Source organism: Dicentrarchus labrax, unplaced genomic scaffold (genome assembly GCF_905237075.1).
Source record: "Dicentrarchus labrax unplaced genomic scaffold, dlabrax2021, whole genome shotgun sequence".
Lineage (NCBI taxonomy): Eukaryota > Metazoa > Chordata > Actinopteri > Moronidae > Dicentrarchus > Dicentrarchus labrax.
The window spans coordinates 16,882,445-16,908,038 of NW_026136724.1; the positions used below are offsets into that span (position 1 = coordinate 16,882,445).

Here is a 25,594-nt window from a genome sequence, read left to right on the forward strand (position 1 = left end):
AAATATCACATGTACATTCATTAGCTTGCTCTATCGTTAATTATCTTTTTCGCTTTCTCTTTCACTCATTCAAGCCTCCCTTCCTGCTATCACACTGTAAAGCTGCTATATGTGCAGAGCCAGTGCAGGATAAACATTCTTGCACTTGCATTTAAATTTTAGTTGGTTTAACTTTTCCATTTTTCTGGCAACCTACAGCGCAATCTTAAATGTTAAAATACCAGAAGCTCTGGATGCATCTCTCCCTTACTCAAATAAAAGTTGCAGTATCACAATTTAAAATTACTCTATTACAAGAAATTTGAACTTTTTACTACTGATTTGACTATTTAAATTTACTATTCACATGGTCTGTAACTCTGAAGGACCTTTGTCAAGTCCAACAAAGCTTGACCTGAAAATCTGATTTCAAATCTTTCTTTATGAAATAAACCTGTTTAACAGTCAAGAACTCAGCTAGTATGTCTGATTATATCTGTGTGGACGTTTGATCAGTTAACTTGATTTGATCATACTTTCGAATGGCACTATTTAGTTGCATTATGTAGGATTTTTGTAGTGTGACAATAAGCAAGTGTAAGTCTTACTTAATGTAAGTCTCTTGTGAGTCCCACAGCCTTACAAAAGTGTAGACCTAAAACAATTTGTTAAATAATCAGTTGGTCAGCAACAATTTTCTTATTAGTTATTAAAAAAAAAACCCACTTTTATTTCAAATGTATTGATTCCAGCTACTCAAATAGGAATTTCTGTTCCTTTTCTCTGTTTAATGTAATGTAAAATGAATATATTTCAGTTTCTGACTGTTGGTTGGACATAACAAGACATTTAAAGACAGTACATTGAGGTACATAAGTATTATCAAAATATCAAAAATCAATACACTCTTTATGGAGAATATACAATCTTATCATTGTACTTTTATTACCAATGCATAATTCTATACGAAAGCAGCATTTAATATTGCATAGATAAGTGCATCATTTTAATACCTGATCATGTGTTATATGGAAAATCCAGGAACTATCTAAGAAGTAACTACAGCTGTCAGACTGAGTAAAAAGTACATTATTCCCCTCTCAAATGTGCAGTGTAGAAGTATAAAGTAACAGAAAAAAAAAAAAACTTTATGTCCAAGGCCCTTAAAATTTTTACTACAGTATAGTATTTCAGTAAATGCACTTTCCCTCACTGCTGCACATACATAGATGGTCAGTGTCGATCTATCCAAGCAGTTTCAACTGAGGCATCCATCCAAGTTCAACATCCAACCATCCGTCACAGTGATAAGTCGAGCCATGTCTGTCTGACATCTGTCACACATCTCAGTGGTGGGTAAAGAGCCTTCTAGAATATCTGATTAATCTTTGCTAAGCTGTCGTTTGAGTGATACCAGCAGGAGAGTAAGTGGCTCACAGCTCAAGTGGAGGTCCAGGGGTCCCAGTTTGAGCAGCTGCTTGGGTGTTTGATGGAAGGTGATGTCAGTTTACCACCTCCTGGAGCGGGAAAAGGGTTGAGATGCATCTGAAAGTGCTTACTGTGGTTATCTCCACGCCAAGCACTCTAAACATCAGGAGCAAAGTTCTCATAAACCCTTTCACTCCCCCCCGCTCCTGTTGCCAAGTTGTTGAGCAAACGAGAACAAAACAACGTTCTTGTATCAGGCGTTGTCTTTTGTTTTGGAAAGTGAAATGGGGGAAGTGGATGATGTGAGAGAACGTGGGCTTGTGATAGAACAAGAGAGCGTTGTTGGGTGACAGTGAAAGAGAACGGCTGTCATGCATGTGAGGCAGAAAGGAGTCTGATAGCCCCTAAGGTGTACACTTTGTACATATAAAACAGATAAGCTTGCCTTTGTAGTCATGGTTCCTGGGAGGGGGGTTGAGAGAAGGGGAGGAAGTGGGGAGGATGTTTGGGGCGGGGGGGGTTTGTCAGTGACAAAATCCACAGCTAGAGGATCACACTGCATGTGGACCATGTTTGGAGAAGTCACAGCCGTTCTGGGCAGGTCAGCCAAGGGTTTTCCTGCAGGAATTTGACTGTCCCAGATGAAACTTGCCGCCTGGTGTAAACACACAGTGTGATATGGCGCTGTTTACCAGCCCTCCTTCGCTTTTATTGCATCTCATTCTCATGTTGTGCAAACAGAATCCACCATTTCTTGCTTTGTGATTATTATGACCTTAATATGTCCATAAGTCCATTCTAATGCATACATGCTCATGTACAGGTCATATATTCTGATGTTCATCCATCTAATATGACTAGAATAAACATTGTCTCTATTGTATTCAACAGATCATCGTGTGCCGTCAGAGCTAGTTGGGCTCCTTTTCATACGGCTTATGTCAAAGGGCTAAACTCCTTTTACGGAGTACATATGACATGTAACGTTTATCAGAGACAACTTCAAATTTAAGGTTTCTCTGGCTTCTCTCTTGGGGCTGTTGCTGAGAATAATCTCAACGATCTTGTGCATCCATGCAGAAGTGAAAACGCAGCAGCTTGTGCTGTGAGAATTTTATCGGGAAAAAAATATATCGCCAGATTGTACAGAGCAATTTCAAGTGCCTTATCCAGAGTGACATAAACAAATTGCTCTTTTATCCTAAAATCCCTGTTGTATCCTTAGCGCGTCTGTGCTGAAAGTTGCAGACGGTGCTGCAGCGTGATGCACACTAAAGAGCATGTTATTCAGCCTTCCTAAATTAACTTTTTTTTTTATTTTTTGTCAAAGATATTGTGTTTCTCAGCTCTGAGCTCCCATTACTATAATTTCCATCTTAACAGCCACGGTCTGATTGCAGAGGCAATGAAAGTTTGGACCGAACAATCTAAAATCATCATCTCAATGCCTTTTGAAATAATCTATCAAAAAACGTACAGTACACAGTCACAGCAGTGACATATTTCAGTACTATCCCCGAGGCACAGCGGGCTATTTCGGTTGATTTTTCCATCCTATACGAGTGTGTTGGCTGTGTGTGTGCGTGTATTCACATTTGTCATATGGGAAATTGTGCTTTCCTGTGCAAACCCTGTGTGTCTGTCATTATACTGACATCAGTGCTGTCATTTGTGTGTGTGTGTGTGTGTGTGTGTGTGTGTGTGTGTGTGTGTGTGTGTGTGTGTGTGTGTGTGTGTGCATGCAGCTTGCTGTGCGGTGTTTTATTTTTTCTAAATGGCATCCTCAGCATGAAGACATCAGATTGGACAAAATATCATGGCACACATCAGGGAAGATGCACACAGTTTGATTGTCTATTTTTCTGTCATCACTCCTTCCTCTTTAAACAGTCTTTCAATAGCAACAGGCTCCCAAAGCCTTACTTAGACACAGCTTTGTGTGGTACTGGAATACATACATTATATTGTACATTTTCTATCACATTTTCTATTTCTTTTATCATTGTACAAAGTACAAATGTAGTATTGCAAATAAGAGTATGATCAGTGTACAGCCAGAGTTTCTTTTTTGTTTTGAAATTAAAAATGTTGTTCAAAATCTGTAATGATATAAATATTATGGATTATGGAAGTGTTTCAAAGAGAATATGATTATAAAAGTAGAAAGTATAAATATCTGTGCATTTCTGGAGGCATGATTTTTGAAGAATTGGATTCCTGCCTTGGAAAATGAGCAACTGGATCCAAAACTTTGAAACTTCAGAGAAGCGTTCCAGGGAATTTCAAGAGTGACTTTTGCAGCCGGAGAGGGGAAAAAAAGAGCCAACCTGGAAACCTGGAGGACAAATACTAAAAGCTAGTTTCAATGTGACCCAAAGGCCCAGAGGCAAGGGCTTCATTTTGATTTCACCTGTAAATTTATGAGGCTTCACACTCACCTTGGGAAGAAGCAGGTTGTCTGCTATATTACTGGACACACTTTATAACTTTTGCAATTTTAACATCCTGGGGAAAAGGTGTTTTTATTTTATTTCATTTTATTTTTGTGTGGAGCAAGCAAAGTGTTGAGGGTTCAGCAGTTCGACCCGATGGGAACTTCAAGAGTTGCTTTAACTTTAAAAGATTTTAAAATGTGGATTTAAAACAAAATCAGCAAACAAAAAAAAGGAAAAAAATAAATAAAATTATTAGCCTGCTGCAAGTGTTCAATGTACATACAAGTGTTCATTTTTCATTTGCTTATGTACGTAGATGTTCATTGTGTATTCACTCACTGTGGCTTGTGGCTTCTCTTGCAATAGGAAAAATAAATTTAACAGTCTATTGTTTGCATTGTATATATCTATATGATAATACATTATATGTAATTCAGATGTGGTACATTTGAAATGTATATACACGTCTTTAATAGCTACTATTTGAATGTTTCCCACCCCAAGAATCCCTCATTTATTCTCTTCCCCCTCCCCCACTATGATACTTCCTGTACAGTAACAATGGTATTGATTTCCTTTTTGATGCATTCTTGATTGATTATTTGTTCTGGACAATGAATCTGAGTGTTACTATCACGGGCCACCTACGATACTGTAAGATGAACTGCATCAAGTGGTTACATTGTGCCATATTCTCTCAGAATGAAATTCAAATAAAAATATATCAAAATGTGTTTTAAAATTAGTTTTTGACTGTCTGGACTGGATGCAGAAGATGAAAAAGAAAACCTCTTTTCTACCTTTTTATTTTTTTATTCATTTTTATTTTTGGAAATGTAACGGGAAACAAGGGGAATGTTAACTCCAACTGATGACTACAATAGTGAGGACTTTAATTTTTTACAGCCAAGAGCTGGAGAGTAAAAATCAGTGGGTATAAATTGAGGTACAACAGAGCAGCAGGAGGAAAACAAACTAAAAACAGTAACAGTTTGCACACTTGTAGAGTATTTCATGCAGCCTCCAGAAAGAACTATCTTATGTTTATTCTTACTGGAAATAAAAGTAGAATATTGTATAGCACAGAGAAATGGGGGAAAGTATTACCATTTACTTGCGTCACTTAAAAAATTGCAAATGCACAACTTTTTTTGTGTTTTTGTTTTTTCCACTAATTAATTAAGTGAAGAGCTTCACTTTTAGCAGACTGCTTCATTAAGTCGAGGCATGGACCGAAGAGTTTTCCAAATTAGAGTTAGGCTATGCAACTGTAAAACAAATCCTATCCAATTTGTTCTGAAGAAAATAATCCTAGAAATAACATCATTAGGTAAGAACACTAGTAAACAAATCTCTTCCATATTCATTATTTGTCCCTACCGCTGAGTATTATGTCTCCTATCGCAACATACAAGTTGTTTCTTATCAGGTGCTAGAAAGAAGAAAAAGTAAAACATATTGTCACTAAAAGTCAAATTTCCACTTGTGTTGTCAAAGCTCTATAGGCTCCTACTGTCAACCTACAGGACATATAAAGAGGAACCGTGTTGAAATAGGGCAATGGATGTCTTTCCACCCTCTTCTCCCTTCCTCCCTGGGACAAACAACCTCATCAGTCCATTTGGGTGCGATCTCGCTTCTTGCCTTCCTTCTTTTGCTTCTTTGCATCTGCAAGAACAGAAAAGACAAAAAAAAGTGTTCACTCAGACAATTTCTCTGCCAGAGGTGGTGTTTTGAAAATACATAAATCCCATTGTGTCCATGAAGAGCACAGATGCTCCGCTTCAGATTGTAATAATCACCCGTATGACTTTTTAATTAGTTTTTTTTTGCCAGCGTGCGGATTTAGTGCCGTGATACTGCTTGCAGTCCCTCCTCCCGCTCTCCCCTGGGAATTGATTTGGTGGCGTTGTGTATGCCCCATGAAAACTCGCATTATCAACAGTGGATTGGTACCTGGCAGCCATGACAGAAGCCACAGTCCATGGCTTCCCTTTCTGCTTTGGGGCCTCTCCGCTCTGGTGAACCAGAAGAGAGCACAACCTGCTGCAGTTTGGCTAGCTACCTCCTGGCTAGCTGTTTGTTGGACTGTCAATCAGCTGGGCTGTTTATGCGTGTCTGCTTGTCTATATGCATGTTTGTCTATATCTCAGTCCAACTGTCTGTCTTTGTGTCTATTCTTTGAACTAACGCCTGTGTGTGTGTGTGTGTGTGTGTGTGTGTGTGTGTGTCCACATGCCTAAATTGACATTTTTTGAAATCATTTTTGTGTAGAAATAAGATGATTTCCTGCCAATAGGCCTTTTTCATATAAGACATTTTGACATGTCCCAGTAAAGCACAGTTGTAAATAATGAACTGAACAATGGCTGAATTCCATTTCAAGGTCCTGATATTGACCCTAATGGCTCTACAAGGAAGTGGTCTGACACAGTTTTGTCTTTTAACTTCCTGTCTGTACCAGAAGTGGAAGGTGTTGGGTTGAATAAATGGACATTGCTTCTGGTGATCACCTTTCACAACAAAACTTGTGAAACATTCAACCACTAATTACTAAACTGTGCTAGATATTTTAACGTATGTATTAAAGCTTTTCTTTACCTGTTTTAGGGAATGCTGATTTAAATACCATATGTTTGTATGAGGTTCAATAAATCAGATATAAGATCTGTCTATTATTATGGAACAATTAAAGATATAAGTGAATCAGAATTCTGCTAACTTCCTGTCTGGTCATGCAGTTAGCGGTCCCCTTCCTTCCCACCTGGCCTTGCACACGGTAGCATATGTAGGGTACAGACAGGAGTAGTGGTGTTATCAATCTTCTTGTGTTACTCTCTACAAGAAAGCCAATTTAAGCAAACTCCCAAAATGGGGAAGAGACAGAACGGGAAATGGAACAAACGGAAAATTAGTGGGCCAAATAAAGTCAGTCTGTCACACCATTATGCCTACTGGGATACTTGAATAGAACAGAGCCGTCATTAATGTTATTAGTAACACCAGCTACAATGAGGCCTCTCAAATTAGTGAATAAAAGTGTGTATCGTGTGTTTGCCACTTTTGTACTTCTCTTTGTATTTGAAAATCTTTTTCAAAATATATCTGTCTGTTTGTATTTCCTAGATGCTTGGCACTACTAATCTTCCTACTATAAGCTACAAGCTTTTCAGCTTATGACATGTTGAACAGAGATATCAGCCTGGCTAATCCACACCCTTTTGTTTAGACCATGTACCTAATCCAAAGCAAGTTCCTACTGCTGCACTTTACACTAAATTTAGATCCTCCCACATAGCTTTTTGTTTAGATTCAACTCCACCAGCTTTACATAAAAGGAAGAAGTGTCAAATGTAAAAATAAAAACCTGCACATATTTTCATAATGGTGCCGTTTCAGAGGTAAACCTAGAGGAAGTCCCATAAAAAGCCACATCTGATTAGCATGCCTGAAAAATCCAATAAAAGGAAAGTAAAAAAAAAAAAAAACAGCACCTTGGTGTACCTAAAAGAGATAAAGTGTGATAATATATGAGAAGACCGTCAATAGTTAAATCCTGAATTAATTTTTGTATGAATGGATTATCTTGAAAGGACACCTCCACAACTCACAAATCCTTTAATGACATGCTGGCAAGTAGTTCTGAACAGTGGCAGGGTATGCTTTGTCAATGAGATTTCAATTGAGTTTCAACCTTTTTAACATTCTGAATGTGCACTATGAGGAAATCTTAGAAATCTGTTCTTGTCACCTCAGTTGCAAACTTCCATGGGAATTAAGATTTTGACGTGCAAAGCGCTCTCAGTCATGCAAATACAGAAATTGCTCTTCCATCCCTTTTGTTTGCTTGTTTTCATTTGTTTGGATATTTTCTGTTTTTTTTTTTCTTGCTCTCTCTCTCTCTCTCTCTCTCTCTCTCTCTGTTGTTTTTGTCAGCATATTTTGCTCCTTGGGGAGATAGATGGAGGAATTGATTCATTCTTGCTCTGTTGTATCTGTTCCATATATGAGATGGGGACTGGAATACTCCAGGCTGGTACTTTCTGCTGCATTCGCACATTACATGACGCTGCTCGCTTTCCTCTCTGCTACTGACAGACTCATAATCAGCCCTGTTACTGCCTTCTCCAGCTCATGTCTGAGCCAGAGCACAGCCACTACATATTTCAGTTAAAAACTGAGTTAAGAGCAGAAACCGACTTTATGACATTTGTTTAATGTGTGCTAAATGTATTTGACACGTGGTAACTTTACAGATTAATATTTTACACACAAATCAAATTATAGAAATCACATAAAGTAGTTAAAATATTTTTTTAACTAGCTGCAACATCAAAATACTGCATACCATATAGATGCATTAATAACCTAATAATATATGATAATACAAGAAAAAAGTATCTAGTATTTCTGTTCCACTGCATTTATGTTAGCACATATAAGAGCATTTTATGCCACAAAAATTTTTAATTTTCCCAGTCCCTGGTGGTGTTGGGGTTAAACCCCTGACCATGAACCACAAAAATCCCTAGTTTGCATCTGGCCGGGGACCTCATCAATTTAATTAAAAAAATAATTTAATTAATTTGTTTTTGTTAAAAAAAGTAAAAGAAATTGCAGCTAACTATGCAAGTATAGGTGTTAAAAACTATTAAGATAGTTAATTTAGATTAATTAATTATACTAATCAATCAGTTCAAATGGCCAAGAAAGTATTGTTTTCTTCCATGTATTTTGGTGTAAGATGTCCAGAAAAGGCTCTGCCTTTGGAAAAATCACAAAGTGATGGTCTGTGTATTTTAGGAAGAAAAGGCTTAAAAAAGGCATAACATTAAGCTATTACAAGATACAAATGTATTTGTTATACAGTAACTTCACACAAAAAGTTTTTGCAGTTACTTTCTGCCTTTATATGGCTCACATTAAGTGCAATAATAATAATCTGTGTGGCTCTGAATTAATGTCTTTGATTTCAAATCAGAACACTACCTGTCTGCCCAGAAAGTATGGCACAAACAAATGCCAAATAAATTCAGACATGCCAGAAATATCTCTACAAAGCCTTTTGTTTAACCTGAAATCAATTCTGGCGTCCAAGCACTCCTTCACACGCTACTCACTCCTGTTCTGCTGAAAGAGAAGGCGGGGACCTTGAGGTTTCTACAGGCATTCATAATGTTTCATTTCTGTCACTCTTTGTTCTCTCTTTCGCTCCGCAGGGTCTGTGTTTCACCTGGGCTAGACAGCAAAGACACGCAACTCTGAATCTCAGATCGCTCCCAAGGTGCCTCTTAGCATTGTCTCCTCCAGAATCTGCAAATGACAGATGCTACCTCCATCACAGCATCCTGCTGCAGACAGGGGAAACCTATCTCCCAAACCCAAGGTGGCTGTTCAGAATTGCAGATTTGGCCGGGAACATCTCTGCTCCTAGCCAGGGGGTTAGATAGCCTCTCCTCTCTCCATCTCAGTCACTCCAAAGCCAAACATTTGTGTTTTTTTTCATAAGCCCTCTGATCCCGCTGCTGTGGACTGTATCTCTGCCATCCCCTGACACACACAGAAAGCATACACAATTCCCCTTCCTGTACACACCTCATTGTGCACAGCACCCCCTCTTTCTTTTTCCCAGTAACCCCTCTGCTTCCCAGGGCTTATCTTCCAACTGGCAGACATGGGAAATCACACTGCACATCACGCATTCGCATAGCTCAGAAAGCGAGGTCTCTCTTCCCAACTGCCTCCCTTCATCTCGGCCACTGTCATCCTTGCTCTGCTTCTCTTTTGCCCTCAGCTCTCACACCTCTCAGGCTGTCACTCTGCATCCACGCAGCTGGCTTTCATTAGAATTGATGCGTGCAGGTATGCAGCACTGCACACATGACTGCAAAACCAAACACATTTTCACCTGCATGCGCACACACTCACACATCCACAGTATGTAAATATATATATTTTCATTTACATTTTTTAACATGAAAAGTTCATGATCTGCATCAATATTCTTGCATAATGAAACATGAGTAATTAAATTTGAAAAGCAGAATAATCAAAGATTAATGTGGATGCATTCGTGCTTATCCTCGAAAACCTCAGACCTCACAATTGATTTTCCTTAAGAGTTTTCTTGAATTTCTATGCCATATAGTAGCAAATGAAAGAATCTGATGATTAAATGTATCAATTTGGCATACGGTTAGTTATATTCACAATATAATATTCTACCAGGATAGGAAAGGCAAAAAACCTACGAAGTTTGCATGACAATATTTGCACAGCCCAACACATGTAGGTGGGGTAAATGGGGATTGCTCATTGTTCCTATGGCCTATTATATCAAAACCCCAATAGCCCGAAAAATGTCCCATTGGACTGAAAGCCCATTTGTCCGACAACCGTTATCCCAAAAAACAAAACAACTGCTATGAAGGTCTATTTTTCTAAAAATACACATTCTCCCCAGAGTTTTTTCCCTATAGTCCGTCTGGATGTGCAGGAAGGGAAGTAACCACGAACATTGTGAAATGTTGCAGTTTGTTTAGTTTTAAGCATCAAAATTACTTGGTTAGGTTTAGGAAAAGATCATGGTTTACAATAAACTAAATACATTAGATATATCAGTTAAATTACGAATATAATTTGGAGATACCAGAGTGTGTATTTTTGGAACAAGGCGCCTTCGGAGCAAAGGCCATTTGTTTTTGGTATGATAGGCTTTCAGTCCAATGGGACATTTTCCAGACTAATGGGGTTTCGGAATAATGGACCATCCAAACAATGCTACGGCACTGAGTAAATTGACCATAGTGTGAATGTGAGTGTGATGGACACTGATAGATTGGAGATCTGTCTAGGGTGTCCCCTTCCTCACTCTCACTCACTGCATTCTGGGATAGGTTCCATCCCCCACACCGCTGAACAGCATAAATCAATGTAGAAAATGAATGGATGGACATTACACAACAAGTCCTACAAATTTAACGGCAGAGTATGTCATTTGTAATTTCCCTTTGCTCCCAATGGACAAGAGTGTCAACTCCTATGGTAATTAGGGGTCACTTTAACTTAATCACATGCCATTATTGTGAATTTGCTGAAACGATTGATGTAGTCGTTTTTCTTTTCATTCAGTATTCAGTATTTTCTAAAATCCCCCACAATATGATACACCTTCCTGCTATATACTCATTATTCATTATATACATGTATATGTTTTAACAGCAGCATCCTGTTGTGTATATAAAGCATGGAACGAATCACAGATGGCAAGTACAGTACAGCTCCTCAAGAAACTTCCTGTCATAATGCATTAATGATGTGCTACCGGGTGAAAAATTTAACAGATTCCTTCTTTGAAAGTCAAATAGCGTTTGGCATAAAATCTTAAGACAAACAGTGGAGCAGACAGACGTGTTACAGCTGGCAGCACTGCAGCTGCAGACACCCTGTAGTAAAAAAAAAAAAAAGGTCTCAGAAGTGCTCACACTGTCTTATCATGGTAATTTGGGGCCTCACTTGATTGTGGCTGTTTGATGAAGTGACAGCTAGGTTAAGCAAACTCCACGTGCAAACCCTGTGTGCACACATGTCATCTGCTGAGCTTGATAAGGGTGCAGTTTATGACAATTGGCAGCAATTCTGCACTCATTATAATCCTGTTTGGACAATGGGACATTCACTGTGGGTCAGTTACATCCTTGTTTACATAATTAACAAAGGGCACCGGCTCACTTGGAATGAATCGAGTGCTGTCTTATCAGCAGTTTTACACCAATCTCTCCAAGCAGACTAATATATTCTACATGTGTCCACATGGTTATCTAATATTCTCCCATTAGCTCAAATCTTGTGTCAGCTTGAGTTTTGCAAGAACTGGTCATTTCCGTATGTAGGAAGCAGAAGCAAAAGAGTTCCCTGACTGCAGTTTCTTTGACATGACTGACGAAAGCTAAAAGCATGTAATTACAGTTGAATAGTGAGTTAACCTATTCACCCTTGCCTTAACACTGTCACTCGCTGCTTCAACTGAGTACTTAAGTAGGTGGATTTCCATCATACTCATGGTGGATTGAATGTGAATAGCTAGCTAGCATTGACTGAGAATAAAATCATTTGCAAGGGATTGCTGGATTTAGCCGAGATGCAATCAATCTGAGATGTACCAGGAGACAAGATAAATACCTACAAAACTTACACAGTAATTAGAGGATAGAGGAAGTTCACTCTCAAATATACCTTGATACATAGACTGATGCTAATTTATCACATTTAAATTTCATTTAGATTATTTTATTTCATAGTTTTGACCTGTGTGTTATAGCTAAAACACAGCAAACTTCCAGCAACACCACAAAATAGGAAAAGCATGTCAGGAGGAATAGCAGCGGTTCGGCTGAAGAAACGGAGAAACCCAAGACGTAAACATCCCTTCAGCTATAATTAATTAAACAAACCAACTAATCTAACATTCCCTGCAACTGTTTACAATAATTTGACAGTGCAAGAAAGTACTGGAACGATTTACATCTCGTAAATCATCAGTTTGTTTCTGCGTGGGCCTTGCTTTTGATCCAAACCGACCGAATGACATGTGATTTCTCTCGAGAGTATATAACACTTCAGCTTTCAAACTAGTCCAGAAAGGCTACTGTGTTCCATCTTGGGTTCAAAGAAGTCCATGAGTCTCATAAAAGACCTGGCTTCGTCTTGGGTGTATTACATTTTATTGGAAATACAGATATTCAAGGATAAAACCTTGATTTTTTCAATAAATGTAACCGTGCCAACACAAGAAAGAATCTTCTTCCTCAGGGCACGCAAAGGAAGGAGTCATTCCTCCAAAATGTGTTTTCATTCAAGATTTGTTTATGTTCTGAAACTGAAAAGTAAAATATCATATCTTCACCTTGTGTCATATTTTTGTGCACGCGGTGATTCACCCACATACCCGTTGCCCATAGGCTCAACATGTCCAGCAAAGGTGCAGTTTATCTAGGGATGATTTATTCCTCTCTGCTCACCTTGCAGCTTGGTCTTGGGGATTTTCCCACAGGGCTTGGTGGCTGTGACAGTGGCGGCGCAGGTCGCATCCATGAGCGCTCGCTTCAGTACACCCGTCCTGTTCTTTTTGCCTGTCGCCAGATCACACTCCCCCCAAGCCTGGAAGTCATACTTGCATTCCCCTATAGCACACAAAGAAATCAGATACTCAATTAGATGCTTTTGTTTAGTGAAGTAGCTCTGAGGAGGCACAGAATAGCAGCGATCAAGCAGAAAACCTGGTAAAATGACACAATGCAGCTTCTATATATTTGTTTTAATAAGCACTCAATTGCAATCAGTGACTGAAACGAGCCCCTTGAGCCTGAGGAGTTGTGCGTCATACACTGTGAATGACTGTTTGATGAGCGCTTTTTAATTTACTTGGCTATTATCTCCTGTCCAAGATCCACAGAAGAGATCTCTTAAAAGCTCGGCACCAGACAGATTAACAACAAAATAAAAGATGCTTATATCGTTGTGCTAACAGGAACAGATGGCACTTCACAGTTTTTATCTTGTATTTCCTATATGATGACACCCGATAATGTAAATCAAAAATGGCCTGGCTCCTGTTCATCTTGGAGATAATGGACAGATACAATCTTATACTTTCAGCAGCAACTCAAATAAATTTCACATATGTCCTTCGTTTTGATATTAAATTCAACCCAACTTAAACTTAACCCCAGAGGATGCAAGATTACTCTAGAAAATGGCAGCAGTTGTTGGTGTATATTATAGAACTGTGTTTGAAGAAACCTGTGTGTGTGCGCGTGAGTGTGTGTGTGTTTGTGTACTGTATGTCCATGTCTCTCATATCTCCCTCCATTATTTTGTTGCCACTCTAGCCGGGCTCCCTCGGGGCTGTGACACTCATTCCTCAGCTTCCTCTCACATGAAAGCGTTGGACCCCTTCTCACTGCCTCTGAGATCCCAGGGTGCTCATCAGAGGAGGGGAGAGGGGAGAGAAGGGGTGAGGAGGAGAGGGATGGAGAACCAAGAGAGGGAGTGACAGGGCCATTGTTGCAAGAATCCTACAGGGACTTCCTGAGCATCCAACTTTAAAACCCTGCTCCTCCATAATTTGTCTCTCTGAGAGAGCGAGGGCTTCCTTGCTGGCTCCTGGGAATTTGGCAGACAGCCCATGTCCTGCTTAAGGTGTCACATACAAGTAGGCAAAAGAATGGTTGTACACACCCACTCATCAGCAATCCTGAATGACTGGAAAAAATCTGATCGTGTAGAATTTTTGCCTGCCTTTAAAAAAATAAAATAAATTCAGTGTCAAATATTTGCTCAGGACTTTGTATTTTTAGGATAGAAATAATACATTTCTCTATAAACCTGCAACAGGGTTGGTTTGTGAAAAGCTGAAAAAGATGGTTTGGACAAGTACTCGGCTGAAACAAGTTTCCAGTACGAATTAAGTACTTTATACGAGTACGAGTATCATCAGAGTGAAATGCATCTATATCAATACTTGGAAATACAGCTACCTATATATACATATATTTTTAAAGTTGTTCGGTAACTAGTTCTCTTACTCTTGTGATTAAAAACGTTGCTCTGAAACTTAATTACAAGGTTGTTTTTTAAATAATCGAATCTCTTCCAGTTTAAGAATCACCCACATCTGCTTTAAGCCCCACCCATTTCAAGTAAGGATAAGGATACAGATAATTTAGTTGGTTGAACACATACAGATAATGGTGTACTCGCTTATCCCTAACGGATGAAGTATGATACAGAATTATTTATATTTTACACACATCTTCACACTTAAATCTCCATAATAACGATAATAATAGTTTAATGATAATAATCAATACTAAAATGATGCTAATAATGATTGTTTTTGTTATGTTTTTTATATCTTTTTTAACAAATAGAATATAGATTCAGATCCACATTATACTTATATATAACTAGATACTTTCTAGCTATGACAAGTAAACTGACTTTAATGTGTAAAATGGGTGGAGTGCCCCTTTAATAAGGGACCCAGACCTCAATGGCTTGAAGAAAAAAATATTTACTTGCAGATTTAAATATTGTTCCCTTTCTTGTATCACCTTATAACATCACTAAGCTCTGTTTTGGGCTTTGTGTGCATTCAATGTACAAGTATATCTGTGGTCTATAGAAACCCATTAGCTGTAGTGTAGTGTCACCAACCCCACACAGTTGTCCTCTTTTCTGGGTCATGCTGCTGGCAACCCTACAGTGTTGTGCACACCCTCCTATTTTAGGCACATTTATACTTTCCCTGCATTGTTATGTTGCACTCCTGTGAGTTGCAAAGAACTATTTAGGCCATGTGCTGCAAATGTAAAACCACAGTTACCTTACTTTTTACTTGTTTGTTTTTGAGGATCTCTTGTAATTTTAATATTGTATGCAGATGTAACAGTTTTGCCAAGTGGGATGTCAGATCTTTCATGCTCTGGATCTAGTCTGGAACGAGTCCCATTATTAAGGTTACACTAAGCCTGTTAGTCTACAAGCAAAATAGTCTTTACATCAATGATAAACACTTTTGCTGAGCAGCGGCATATCTGTATCCAGGTTTGGCTGCCAGGGTTAAATTACAGGGTCTTTTCACACCAATTCTGACACATTTTGTGGGGCGTAGGAACCAAATGTTACAGTATTTATTTATCTTTTTAATTGCAAAAATATCCTAAATAAAAAAAGACTCTGGCTCACTCTGCAACAATTTTTCATTTTCAGCCTCTACAACACAAGAAGGGCTAGTTAGCCTCTCTTTACTTTTCTTTTTTCAAGTAACTTTCTACAATTTAGAGGCCAGAGGCATGTAACTTATTGCCACTTCTCAAAAACTTTTGCTGCTATAATCTATATAGCCAGTTAGCGGGACCATTATTTCCTGGAGTGTGTTCATCACTTGTGACAGGCTCATTGCAGAGCAGCAGGCTCCTGCCTGACAGGCCTTACTGGGGGAACAAAAGTCCCTGAGGCATGTCACTGTAAGACATTTCAGCTGTGAAGGCTGCACAGTCTCAAGCCCAAAAAGCAAATGACAAAGCAGGATGATTATTCCTGTGTTTTCTGTTACGATGTATCACGTCCTCAGCAGACATTTCTGTTGTACCTCTAATTAGCTAGCTTACTCATTCCTATTGTGAAAATGGGACCATTGTTCTTGTGAATGACAAGCCAGCATACATCATGGGGATTGTGTGGGGTGAGTGGGATGGGAGCCATGCAGTTGTGCAGAAGGAGAGGAGTTCTCTGGATCTTTTAGTGGTAAATTATTTAAATACTATTTAGACCTTTTTAGATATGTACTAAGAAATATCTGGTCTGAACAGTCCAACCTCACCTCCAAACTTCTTCTTCCAGTTGCAGGGGATCTTGCAGCGTTGGGTCTTGATGGTCTGCTTGCAGTCGGTGCCAGTGCGTGTTCCCTCCCTGGTGCCCAGTCCGCAGTCCCCTTCGTTGGCTACACACACACTCCACTGCCACTCCCCACAGTCTGACTTGCGCTCCTTCTTCCCTGTAGGGCCAAACATACACCAGTTCTATAATATTGCCATAGATTAAGTTTTCGGGTGAGTTTAAGTCAGCGGAAACTAGTGCAACTTCTTCAAAGTGACAACTCTTGTCAAAGCAAGTCTCAAGACGCATGAAGTTTTTGAGGGCACGATGCAGTCGCAAGTCTTTAGAAGCAGAGTCCTTTAGTCAAGTGTCAAGTGATGTATTTAAGGGGTTAGGTTTTAGTTCTGGTGAGAGTCTTACAGCTCTGGTTATGCAAAACGTGTTAGTTTTTATTAATACAAGAAATGGAAACTGCTACTTGCAGTGTTTATACAAGTTGTTACCCCCTCTTGGGCTTTTTCAAATTATTTCAAGGCAGATGTAATGGGTTTAAGTGCATGTGCTAATTTCCAATGCAAATGAACTTTTTTTCTTGAATTTAAATTAGGCTAAATGTTGTTTTCTTTACCCAAGTGGGAGTTGCCTTTCTTACAAGATATTGCTATTTGTTTCCGGTAAAATCTCAAAGGAGACAAAGAAAAATTACCCCAACGGCTACTTTTTTTAATTTTCATATATTTTAAAGAGTTTCATCCAACTAAATAAGTTGTTCAGAGGGACATTTTTCACAGTGCTTCCTTTTGGGGAGTGATAGCACAGTATGTCACTCCACTGGGGCAGAGTCATTTTTATGTTAGTGAGTTTAATTGACAGACATTGCTTCTCCATCATCAAACAAGTTGTGACATATTTTGACACCAGTGAAGCATCGGCTCCATTTTATGCTTTTTTAAAGATCCAGCATTAAGTAGAAGTGTCCACCTTAATTGTGGCATGTCAAACTTAATCATTTAATATTGATTTAGTTTCAAACTGAACTGGTGCCCCTGTTCCACATTAATATACAGTTCATAAACCTGCAGATATAGATTCATCCTATAGATTTTTCTATTGTTCAAGAATCTGTCCTGAGCTTTGCAAGATTCACCTTGTTTCTCTGCTTTGCCTCCTTCAGCTGCCATCACCGTTAGTACCAGGAGCGCCATCACGGCCACCCGTGTCCACTGCTTCTGTCCATTCATTCTGAAAGAGAGACAAGACAATAGTTAGAGGAGAACCCTGTTTTCTTTACACAGTCAAAGTTTGCTGTTCAGTGCAAATTCAGGAGTTATTTTTGAATGTGAAATGTCCCTTGTTGTTTGAGAACTCATGACTTTTGAAAACTCCCTAAAAATGTGCCTGAACTCGACAGGTTCAGCTTTTTGGTAAAACGGGAGGAGGAAGGAGGGGGGAAAAGCAATAGTTGTCCCAAGTCTCATGAGAGAGAGGAATAGCCTGGGGAATTTCCATCTCTCATCTTGTGTCATTTCAACTGTGCTGGATTCCAATATCAACATTTTGATTGTCTGCACTGCCACTACACTGTCAGTCACTGCAGCATTTTCTGCCAATCTCTGTGAAACCTTGTCACAGGAAGACAAAGTCACAAGTTTGATTTAATTTGTCAAAACTCTTGTTTATTTGCCCTCTGTAGCCTGAAGCAAGAAGTTTAACAGATTCAAAATTATGTTGAAAATGTTAATTATTTATAATGTTGTGCTAATTATCCTTTTATGGACTGTGAGAGTAAGTCAACCTTTGCTCAACAAAAAACTGAGACTGGGCTCTTTAATTCTAGTTAATTTAATTCTAGAGTGATGCCAAAAACGTTAGTATTTATTTTTAGATTGTTTTCTGAGGGTTGATTGGAAAGTCGTGAAAGAATGTTCAGTCTTGGCGCTGAAACGTTACAGTTTCTACATCAATCTCATTATTAGATTCAGTGTCAGTTACATTGATTGAGTCATGGTGGGATGGAGCTGGGGTTACCTTGGATTTAATGACAATGAGTTCCACACAGTGAGGTATTCAGGTTTAGTTTGGAAAAAGAGAGTGATGGCATCAGATCTGTGCTCTGAGTTAAATTATTGGAATGTGTACTGGGTGAGAAAGTTGGATCACAGCATCCCTAATATAGGAAGTGTCTGAAGAGTGATTCAGGTGTTTGTCTTAAGAATAAGATACAAGGGATGCTGAAAAGACACAAAAATGGAAGAAAATGATGACTATTCCAGTGTCAGTATTCACTTTTTAGCTGCAGGAAGATACAGACGCTTGTAGTTCGAGTGACTTGTGTTTTAAGTCCTTACTAGTTGCTCGAGAAAAGACAGCTGAGAGGTTTATATTTATTTTAATGAAAAAATGTCTCTGGCGTCTGTCTCTTTGTTGTCCATTGTTTGCACAGAGCTGCTGACATTATTTAGCCTGTTTAAGGTTTTTAAAATATCACAAAAGTACTCAATGTTATCAGAATCAGAAATTCATCTGTTGTTGGTTCTGGAACAGCAGAAAGCTGTTACTGTCACTATCACCAGCATAATGAGCTCTGATGAAACTATTGCAGAAAACCCGCTCGCTTCAACTTTCCTTCTCCTTTGTCTTTCTCCCTCTCTGTGAGGAGAGACAGCATGAGACTGAAGCAATTACCTGGCTGATGCCAAAAATGCTCCTCAGTGCTTCAATTCCTGCAGAAAGGTTGAGCCTGGCAGGGAAATAATATCCATTTGTCATTTTTAATTAATCATGAGCTGGCTCTAAGGCCCCCCACCCCATTGCATAATGAACTAACATTCCCAACTTTTCATTTCATTCACATTCACATAAGTTAAGTCTCAACCTGTCAGACGGTGGTGAAAGCCTCTGATTTTCAAAATCAGTTATTCAAAACTTATATTTAATTATTCGATGTTATTGTACTGCATTATACCTAGGATTTAATGTCTCCCAGCACTCATAATGAGCCTTATGGAGCCTTCAGTCTGCCTGCCAGGAAAAGTCGCCTGAATCCTTTACACGATTGATTTTATACTTTTCAGACTGTGGCAGCGCACATACAAACCCTGTTTTGATTAAATACTTCAGACTCCATCTCCCAGTTTTTTTTTTTTATGTTGACTCTTTTTAAGAGATTCCAAACTATTCATCTCCATAACCCCAAAAAAGGAAGGGAAAAAAAAATCATTGAATCCCAACTGTAAGAAGTGCGTACAATGAGTTCTAAGAGTTTCAGAGAGAAAACCTAATGAAAGCTCCTCGATAAAGATCATTTTCCAAGAGAAAGGCATTGTGGCCTTTCAAAAGATAAGAAAGCCTTTTCCTCCGTTAGTGCCATACAGAGTGATGGGTTCTTGGTGCAGTGCAGGCATAAAAGGAGACAGGGTAGATGACTTTGAATGAACACTCCATACAGTAGGTTAAAGAAAGAAAAAGTCTTGGGAATTAAAGTGTATTAACCATTTCCGGTGTAGCTTGAGAATCCTCTGAGAAGACAGCTTTCTCCTCCTCTTGAGCTCAATAAATTAAATGGAAGTCTCTCCCAACCATGTAGCTCCTATTTCCAGAGCATGACAGCACCTATAATGGATGACTGGGTGGATCGGAGCATTTGACTATCATTCGGCAGGCATGTGTGCTGCCTGTGTAAGGCTTTGATAAGAAGCACTGGGGATTGCCAACTTAAAGGATGTCCACTTGTGCCTATCCATAAATGCTCCACCTCTCTTTTTCTTCAATACACACAAAAGCAGACACACCTACAGCTTGACGCTTATGACAAAGAGAAGACAAGCTTAAACGAAAGAAAACACCAACCAACGTTTTTTTCCTGCCAAGTCTTGGCCCCTGGCAACCTGACCAAGACTCAGTCACTTATTCATATGAGTCAGGCCTTCATAATTTGACTAAAGCAATGAGCGCTTTATCAGCTCAATTCACCGTGGTTTCTCCTGGGTCACAACATCCTTCGTTTTTGTTTCCTTTCAGGGGAATTACTGATGAATTTTGTAAAATTCTCAGACATTTCAATGTTCTGCCAAAGTTGATGCCCAAGAAGCAAGAGAAAAAGAGTCATCAATCATTGTTCAACTTGTCCCCAGATTCTAAGCCAGATATTTGAGACAGGATATTGCCATACCTGAAGATTTAGTGAAATGAAACTCAAATAAAAGAAAGTCATTTAATACCTCAGAGGTTGTAGTGAGACTGTAATATATTATATTTTATAATATATTTGGAAAAGACCTAAGGTTGGAATTTTTTCGAACTGGTTCTAAAAGAGACCATGCTCATTGTAAAACTAGTTATGAAAGGTCAAGATTCTGTGGCTTTTTGGGTGTATGAACTAACTGCAGTTCACGTGCCATCCTGGAACTTTTGTGGACAATCAAAGTAAATAGACCAAGACAAACAGTTGGTAGTACACAGCACATTCATACATTTAAAAACTACTCTTGGCCTCTTGGAATGGTGACAATTTAAACCATTAAGCATCCAAGATAGAAACATGTTATAGCTTCATTTAAATGAGTAACTTTAATTACATAGTAAGGCTTCTTATTTAATCTGCAAATTATTTTCTTGATTAATCATTAGTCTATTAAATGTAAGAAAAAATGTGAGAAATGCCTGTCAGTTTCTCAGTTTATCTTCAAATGCTTGTTTTGTTCAACTAACAGTTGAAAACCCAAATATATTCAACTTAAAATGATAAATAACAGCAAAAAGTAGCACATTGTCACATTTGATTTTTACTTGATGAATGACTGGACCAATTCATTATTTAAAATAGTTGCTGATTAATTTTCTGTTTATCAACTAATCGATCAGTTTATTTAATATCTTATAATACAAATTGTACATTACAAATTATGAAAGACCCCTCAGAACAATAAAGGAAGTATGTAAATATGTCTAAAAAGAAAAAATTCACAGAATAAAAAAACTTAATTGAATGTCAAAAATGTATTAAAGTGGGATCCATGCAAGATCATAACAAGTGTTTGCGATTAAAGACAGAAACAGACTGAAGTCTAAATGTAAAAATCTAGTGTAGAGTTCCCCACTGAGCTCTGATGGGAACAGGAGAACTGAATGTTTGCAAACCTCACACCATGCAGGTCACTTTAGCTGGAACATCAGTAGCATCCAGTGGCCAGTGTGGCTCATGAGCCAGTGAGAATTAGTCCTATCAAACCCTCAATTTGCCCCATTGATCCAGACTCAGCTGCGGGTTCCTGGTGAAAGGAATGGAGGAGGAAAGCCAATACTGGCCACAAATCGATAGACCTTCAGTGACTCCTTGCGAGCTCCGGCAAATAAACATAAGATGCTCCTCCACTCTAGAGCACACGCGAACGCTTTCTCTCCTCACTCTCTTTAGGACTGACGTAATCTCTGCCAAGTACATAAAACTGTTTATATATCAGATCCTTTGTTTGCATCTGCTCCAAAGCCAGGGTCGGCGCGAGTTGAGAGTGCAGGAATAAAGGAGAGAGCAGTTGAATTAATCAATTATAAAGGCCCAAGAAAAGGTGATTTATTTGAGTTATTAGTTGTACTGGCTGAGCGAAAAAGATTTCCACCATTATCGTTCTGTGAAGAATGGATTTTGGTTTCTTTAATTTAAATCATTAACCTCTCAAAATCCAGTTCTTAATCAGAGAGCTTGTCTAAATGCATATCGGGAGCATGTAATTATGCAACAGCCCCTCTGTGGTGTGTTAATGATGAACACAAATATTATCATAACACACATGTATGCTTTTAATATCACTTAGCGGCACATGAATTATACATGTTTTTTTAATAACTCTTTGCCCCTGGAGGTAACAAATCAAAGAATGTAGTTTCCAAAGTTAAGTCTTTCCTAGCTCTCTTTGACTCCATCACGCATAAATTGTTTCAGTCTGAGGCGATGCTTTTATTTGTTTTTTATGAGGATTTATTTTAGTCAAAATGTGCCTTTTGACTTCATTCATACAGTGTATTAAAACACGCTTTAAGCAATATAAAAAAAAGCAACAAACATTGTTTAAAACACTGAAATATGCACATCTGGTTTTAGTAGACTCTTTAAAGTGACTTTAATCTATATTGTTATATATTTTATATATATATATAAAATATATAATACTAATTATCCCCCAAATCTGCAGTCCACCTTTTATAGCAGGTTTAGTATCAATTAGCAACTTTATAGCAACTTTACAGTTTCAGTTAACTCTCACCTCTCTCATGGTGTCGTTTTTGTTAGCAGCAATTCAATTCAATTTCATTCAGTTTAATTCAATATAATTAGAGAAAATGAGATAAAAGCTGTAAAAGCCCACCGTACAATACCTTGTGAGTATCAAACATACCCGTTAGGTTAGCTGGTTAAGATTTAGCAGCTTATGAGCAATATATTTCCCTCAGGAGTTGGTGGAGACGGAGCTACAAGAGAATGGATATAGAAATCATATTTGCCAGGTGGACAGAAACATCTGCTGGAGGTGTCAATAGGCAACTGATTGCTTTATTAAAAGGTGATGACATGATATCACAACTTGTTTCTGCTGCCCCAAATTAGTCAAAAAATTATTTTACTTATAATATATTTATACCCATACTCTATATAATTTTTTAATTTTCTTTATAAAAGCACTGAGAAGCTTCCATACTTAAATTCCATCAATAAACAAGAATACATACAATAGCCACATTTTTGTTCTCCTTCTACTACAGGTGGAGCCCTCTCTAGGTCTCTCTAGGCTTAGTCACTCACTGGAATGAGTAAGTAGTAATGGAATGGCAGGTAAACATGTAATCAGTTGTGCATTAAACTACCAAATTTACAATAAATAATACTGTTGTGTTTCACACAGCTGTGTAACAGGGGACAAACCCTGATAGCAGGTCAGACTGGAACAAGCCACCATGTTATTCCTATCTAATCTGCAAAGTTAAAAAAAGGGATGGCAGCCAAACATGTTTCATGATACAAGGCTGACTGACTGTACAACACTGAAAAACAGGCCAGCGAGAAAAAAAAAACACAACCCCATGTGTACTTTGTGCAGAGGAGAAAGTTGTGGATGGCAAAGACAAAACATGCTGCAATAAGCATGTTTTATCTTGTGTAATAAGCTCTCCCCTCCCCCTGTTTCTCCCCCTAGCCTTTCCGTCTTTTCATAGTCACTTTCAGTTTTGGAGGTACATTTCACATGAACGTGCAATCGGAAGTAGCTAAAGTCTTCCACCCACAGTTCTCTTTCAAGTGGTAAGCACTAGTCTGATTTGAAAAAAAATCACTCAGGTCACATAGAGCTGTTCCAAGTGCAAAATGGACAAGAAAGAACTGACTTCACTTCTCTCTTTGGTATATAGAAGGTTAAGCCTCTGACTCACAGATCTTTGTCACAGTATAAAGCACAGACACCAACAACAACACAAACAGCTGAGGAAAGGCCACTGAACAGTCTTGCAATGTTATAGTAACACAGTCCATAAAACAGGCAAGGAGCTGTGTGCATCACTGTACCTGTACAGTCCACACAATATGAATGCGGCTTTTTCTCCTTCCTGGACTGTTTCAAGTCTCTGGAGTTTGCTGTCTGGCCCTTAGGCTAGAACAAAGTCAGGGAAAGTTTCTGTGTAAGATGTCACATCCCATACATCACTGTAGTCTGCAGTTCCTCAGCTCTACAGAGCGTTTTAGCATATTTTAGTCCATCCCAACTTTACCGTTTAGTGGCACCACTCTCATCAACTACTTTCCATCAGCATCAGGCAGCTATTAACATTGAAAAAGGCTCTGAAACCTTTGTTAAAACTTTTTTGCTGACTACCTGTGGTTGAAGTTTCCACCTTGTTGTAGTGATGTAGAAGTGTACTCCCGGGTGTGATCAGTGCACTGTGACATCACTGCAGCTTGGTGGTAGGTTCATCTTTGTATGCATTTCTGGGCATTGTTTTATCCTGGTGCTTCTGTTTTAATTGTTTTATTTTTGGTATGAACAGTGCTGGTTGTTGCTGCTACTTGCTATGTTACTGCTGAGGCTGCTTTCTTGCAAAGTTCTCACCCACAAAAATCTCAGTTGCACCAATGCTCTTGTAAAACTGATGACCTTTACCTGGTAAATAAAGACAAAAATTAATACAGAAACAGAATTTAAATATCTCACACATAAATGTCTTTACTTGGAGGGACTTTTCTGTTCCTGATAAGACATTTCAGATGTTTAGAAAAGTAGCGACAAAAGAAAACGCATTTTATTGACAGATGTTTCTGTACGGTTCACTGTTTGTTTATCTTTAGTTACAGACAAAGAATACAGCACTATGTCCTTGGGAAAAGTCAGGCAGAAAAATCCACTTCTGAGTGGCTTTCCCATCTCAGAAGTTGTGATTCAGAAGAGGAGCGAATGCCTCACCTAGACACAGGGTATATTGAAAGGATTTATTTAGGAGTTTCTCGGTCTGTGTGTTCCTTGAGCTGAGCTTTTGAGAGATTCCAGCACAGATGAAATGAGAAGTGTATTGACTAGAGGACAAAGGAGGGCCTTTGAAAGAGACAGCCAAGCAGACACCCATGTAAAGTCAAGCATATAGCTCCAATATACAGCCACAATAAAACAGTGGATTACAGGTAGAAAAAAGTATACACAGTTGTGTGAAAGCAGGGATATAGATAAATAAGGCCTATATATATATATATATATATATATATATATCATACTGCTGCTCGGTGCATCAATACTTCCGGGTATGATAATGACTGCCATTGAAGAGGAGTGAATCATTTCTCATGGGGCCATCGGATGCCTTAATTGAAGTAAGCCATCATTTCTCATGTGTTTAGGTGCAGATGATTAGAGGAAAATGCCACACATTTTCTGACTTGTGTTTTGTAAAGGTCAGACAGTGGGGGAGAGAGTGTGTGGAGAGGGTCCCTGCTATCTCTCAGAACAGCCCTGGAGGAGCCCCCAGGGAGCCGCGCTCCGGAACAAAAACAGCATGTGTGGCGCTCTATATGTGTGGTTGCGTCTGTGTGTGTGTGTGTGTGTGTGTGTGTGTGTGTGTGTGTGTGTGTTGGCTTTTCTGCATGTGTGTATTGTGTTTGAGGCCATGTCTTGAAAACAGAGCTCAGTTTGAACAGCGCTGCAGAATGACAGGCTTGTTTAATGATAAAAACACAATAATAAGGATGACAAACAATGGCTCCGTGAGAGCATCGGAGCTGAAACAGCTGAAATTGAAGACTTCAATTTACGCATGAATGCCTCCATTACTCTGATCATATTATGTCTACGCCTCCAAACACCCACTCCAGCGCTTATCCTCCCACTCATCTCTGT

The 25,594-nt window shown here is 38.7% G+C and overlaps 1 protein-coding gene across 1 annotated transcript in view; it reads right to left on the minus strand.

Annotated features, from left to right (window-relative positions):
* Window positions 1-4,643: 4,643 nt before the first annotated feature.
* ptn (pleiotrophin) overlaps window positions 4,644-25,594 on the minus strand; it is a 42,016-nt gene continuing 21,065 nt past the window's right edge. The window contains exons 2-5 of the mRNA XM_051392421.1: window positions 17,371-17,465; window positions 16,228-16,401; window positions 12,863-13,024; window positions 4,644-5,510 (exon numbers count right to left, since the gene is read on the minus strand). Coding sequence (XP_051248381.1) covers window positions 5,455-5,510; window positions 12,863-13,024; window positions 16,228-16,401; window positions 17,371-17,465 — 487 coding nt within the window. The 3' untranslated portion in view covers window positions 4,644-5,454. The remainder of the gene's footprint in view (window positions 5,511-12,862; window positions 13,025-16,227; window positions 16,402-17,370; window positions 17,466-25,594) is intronic.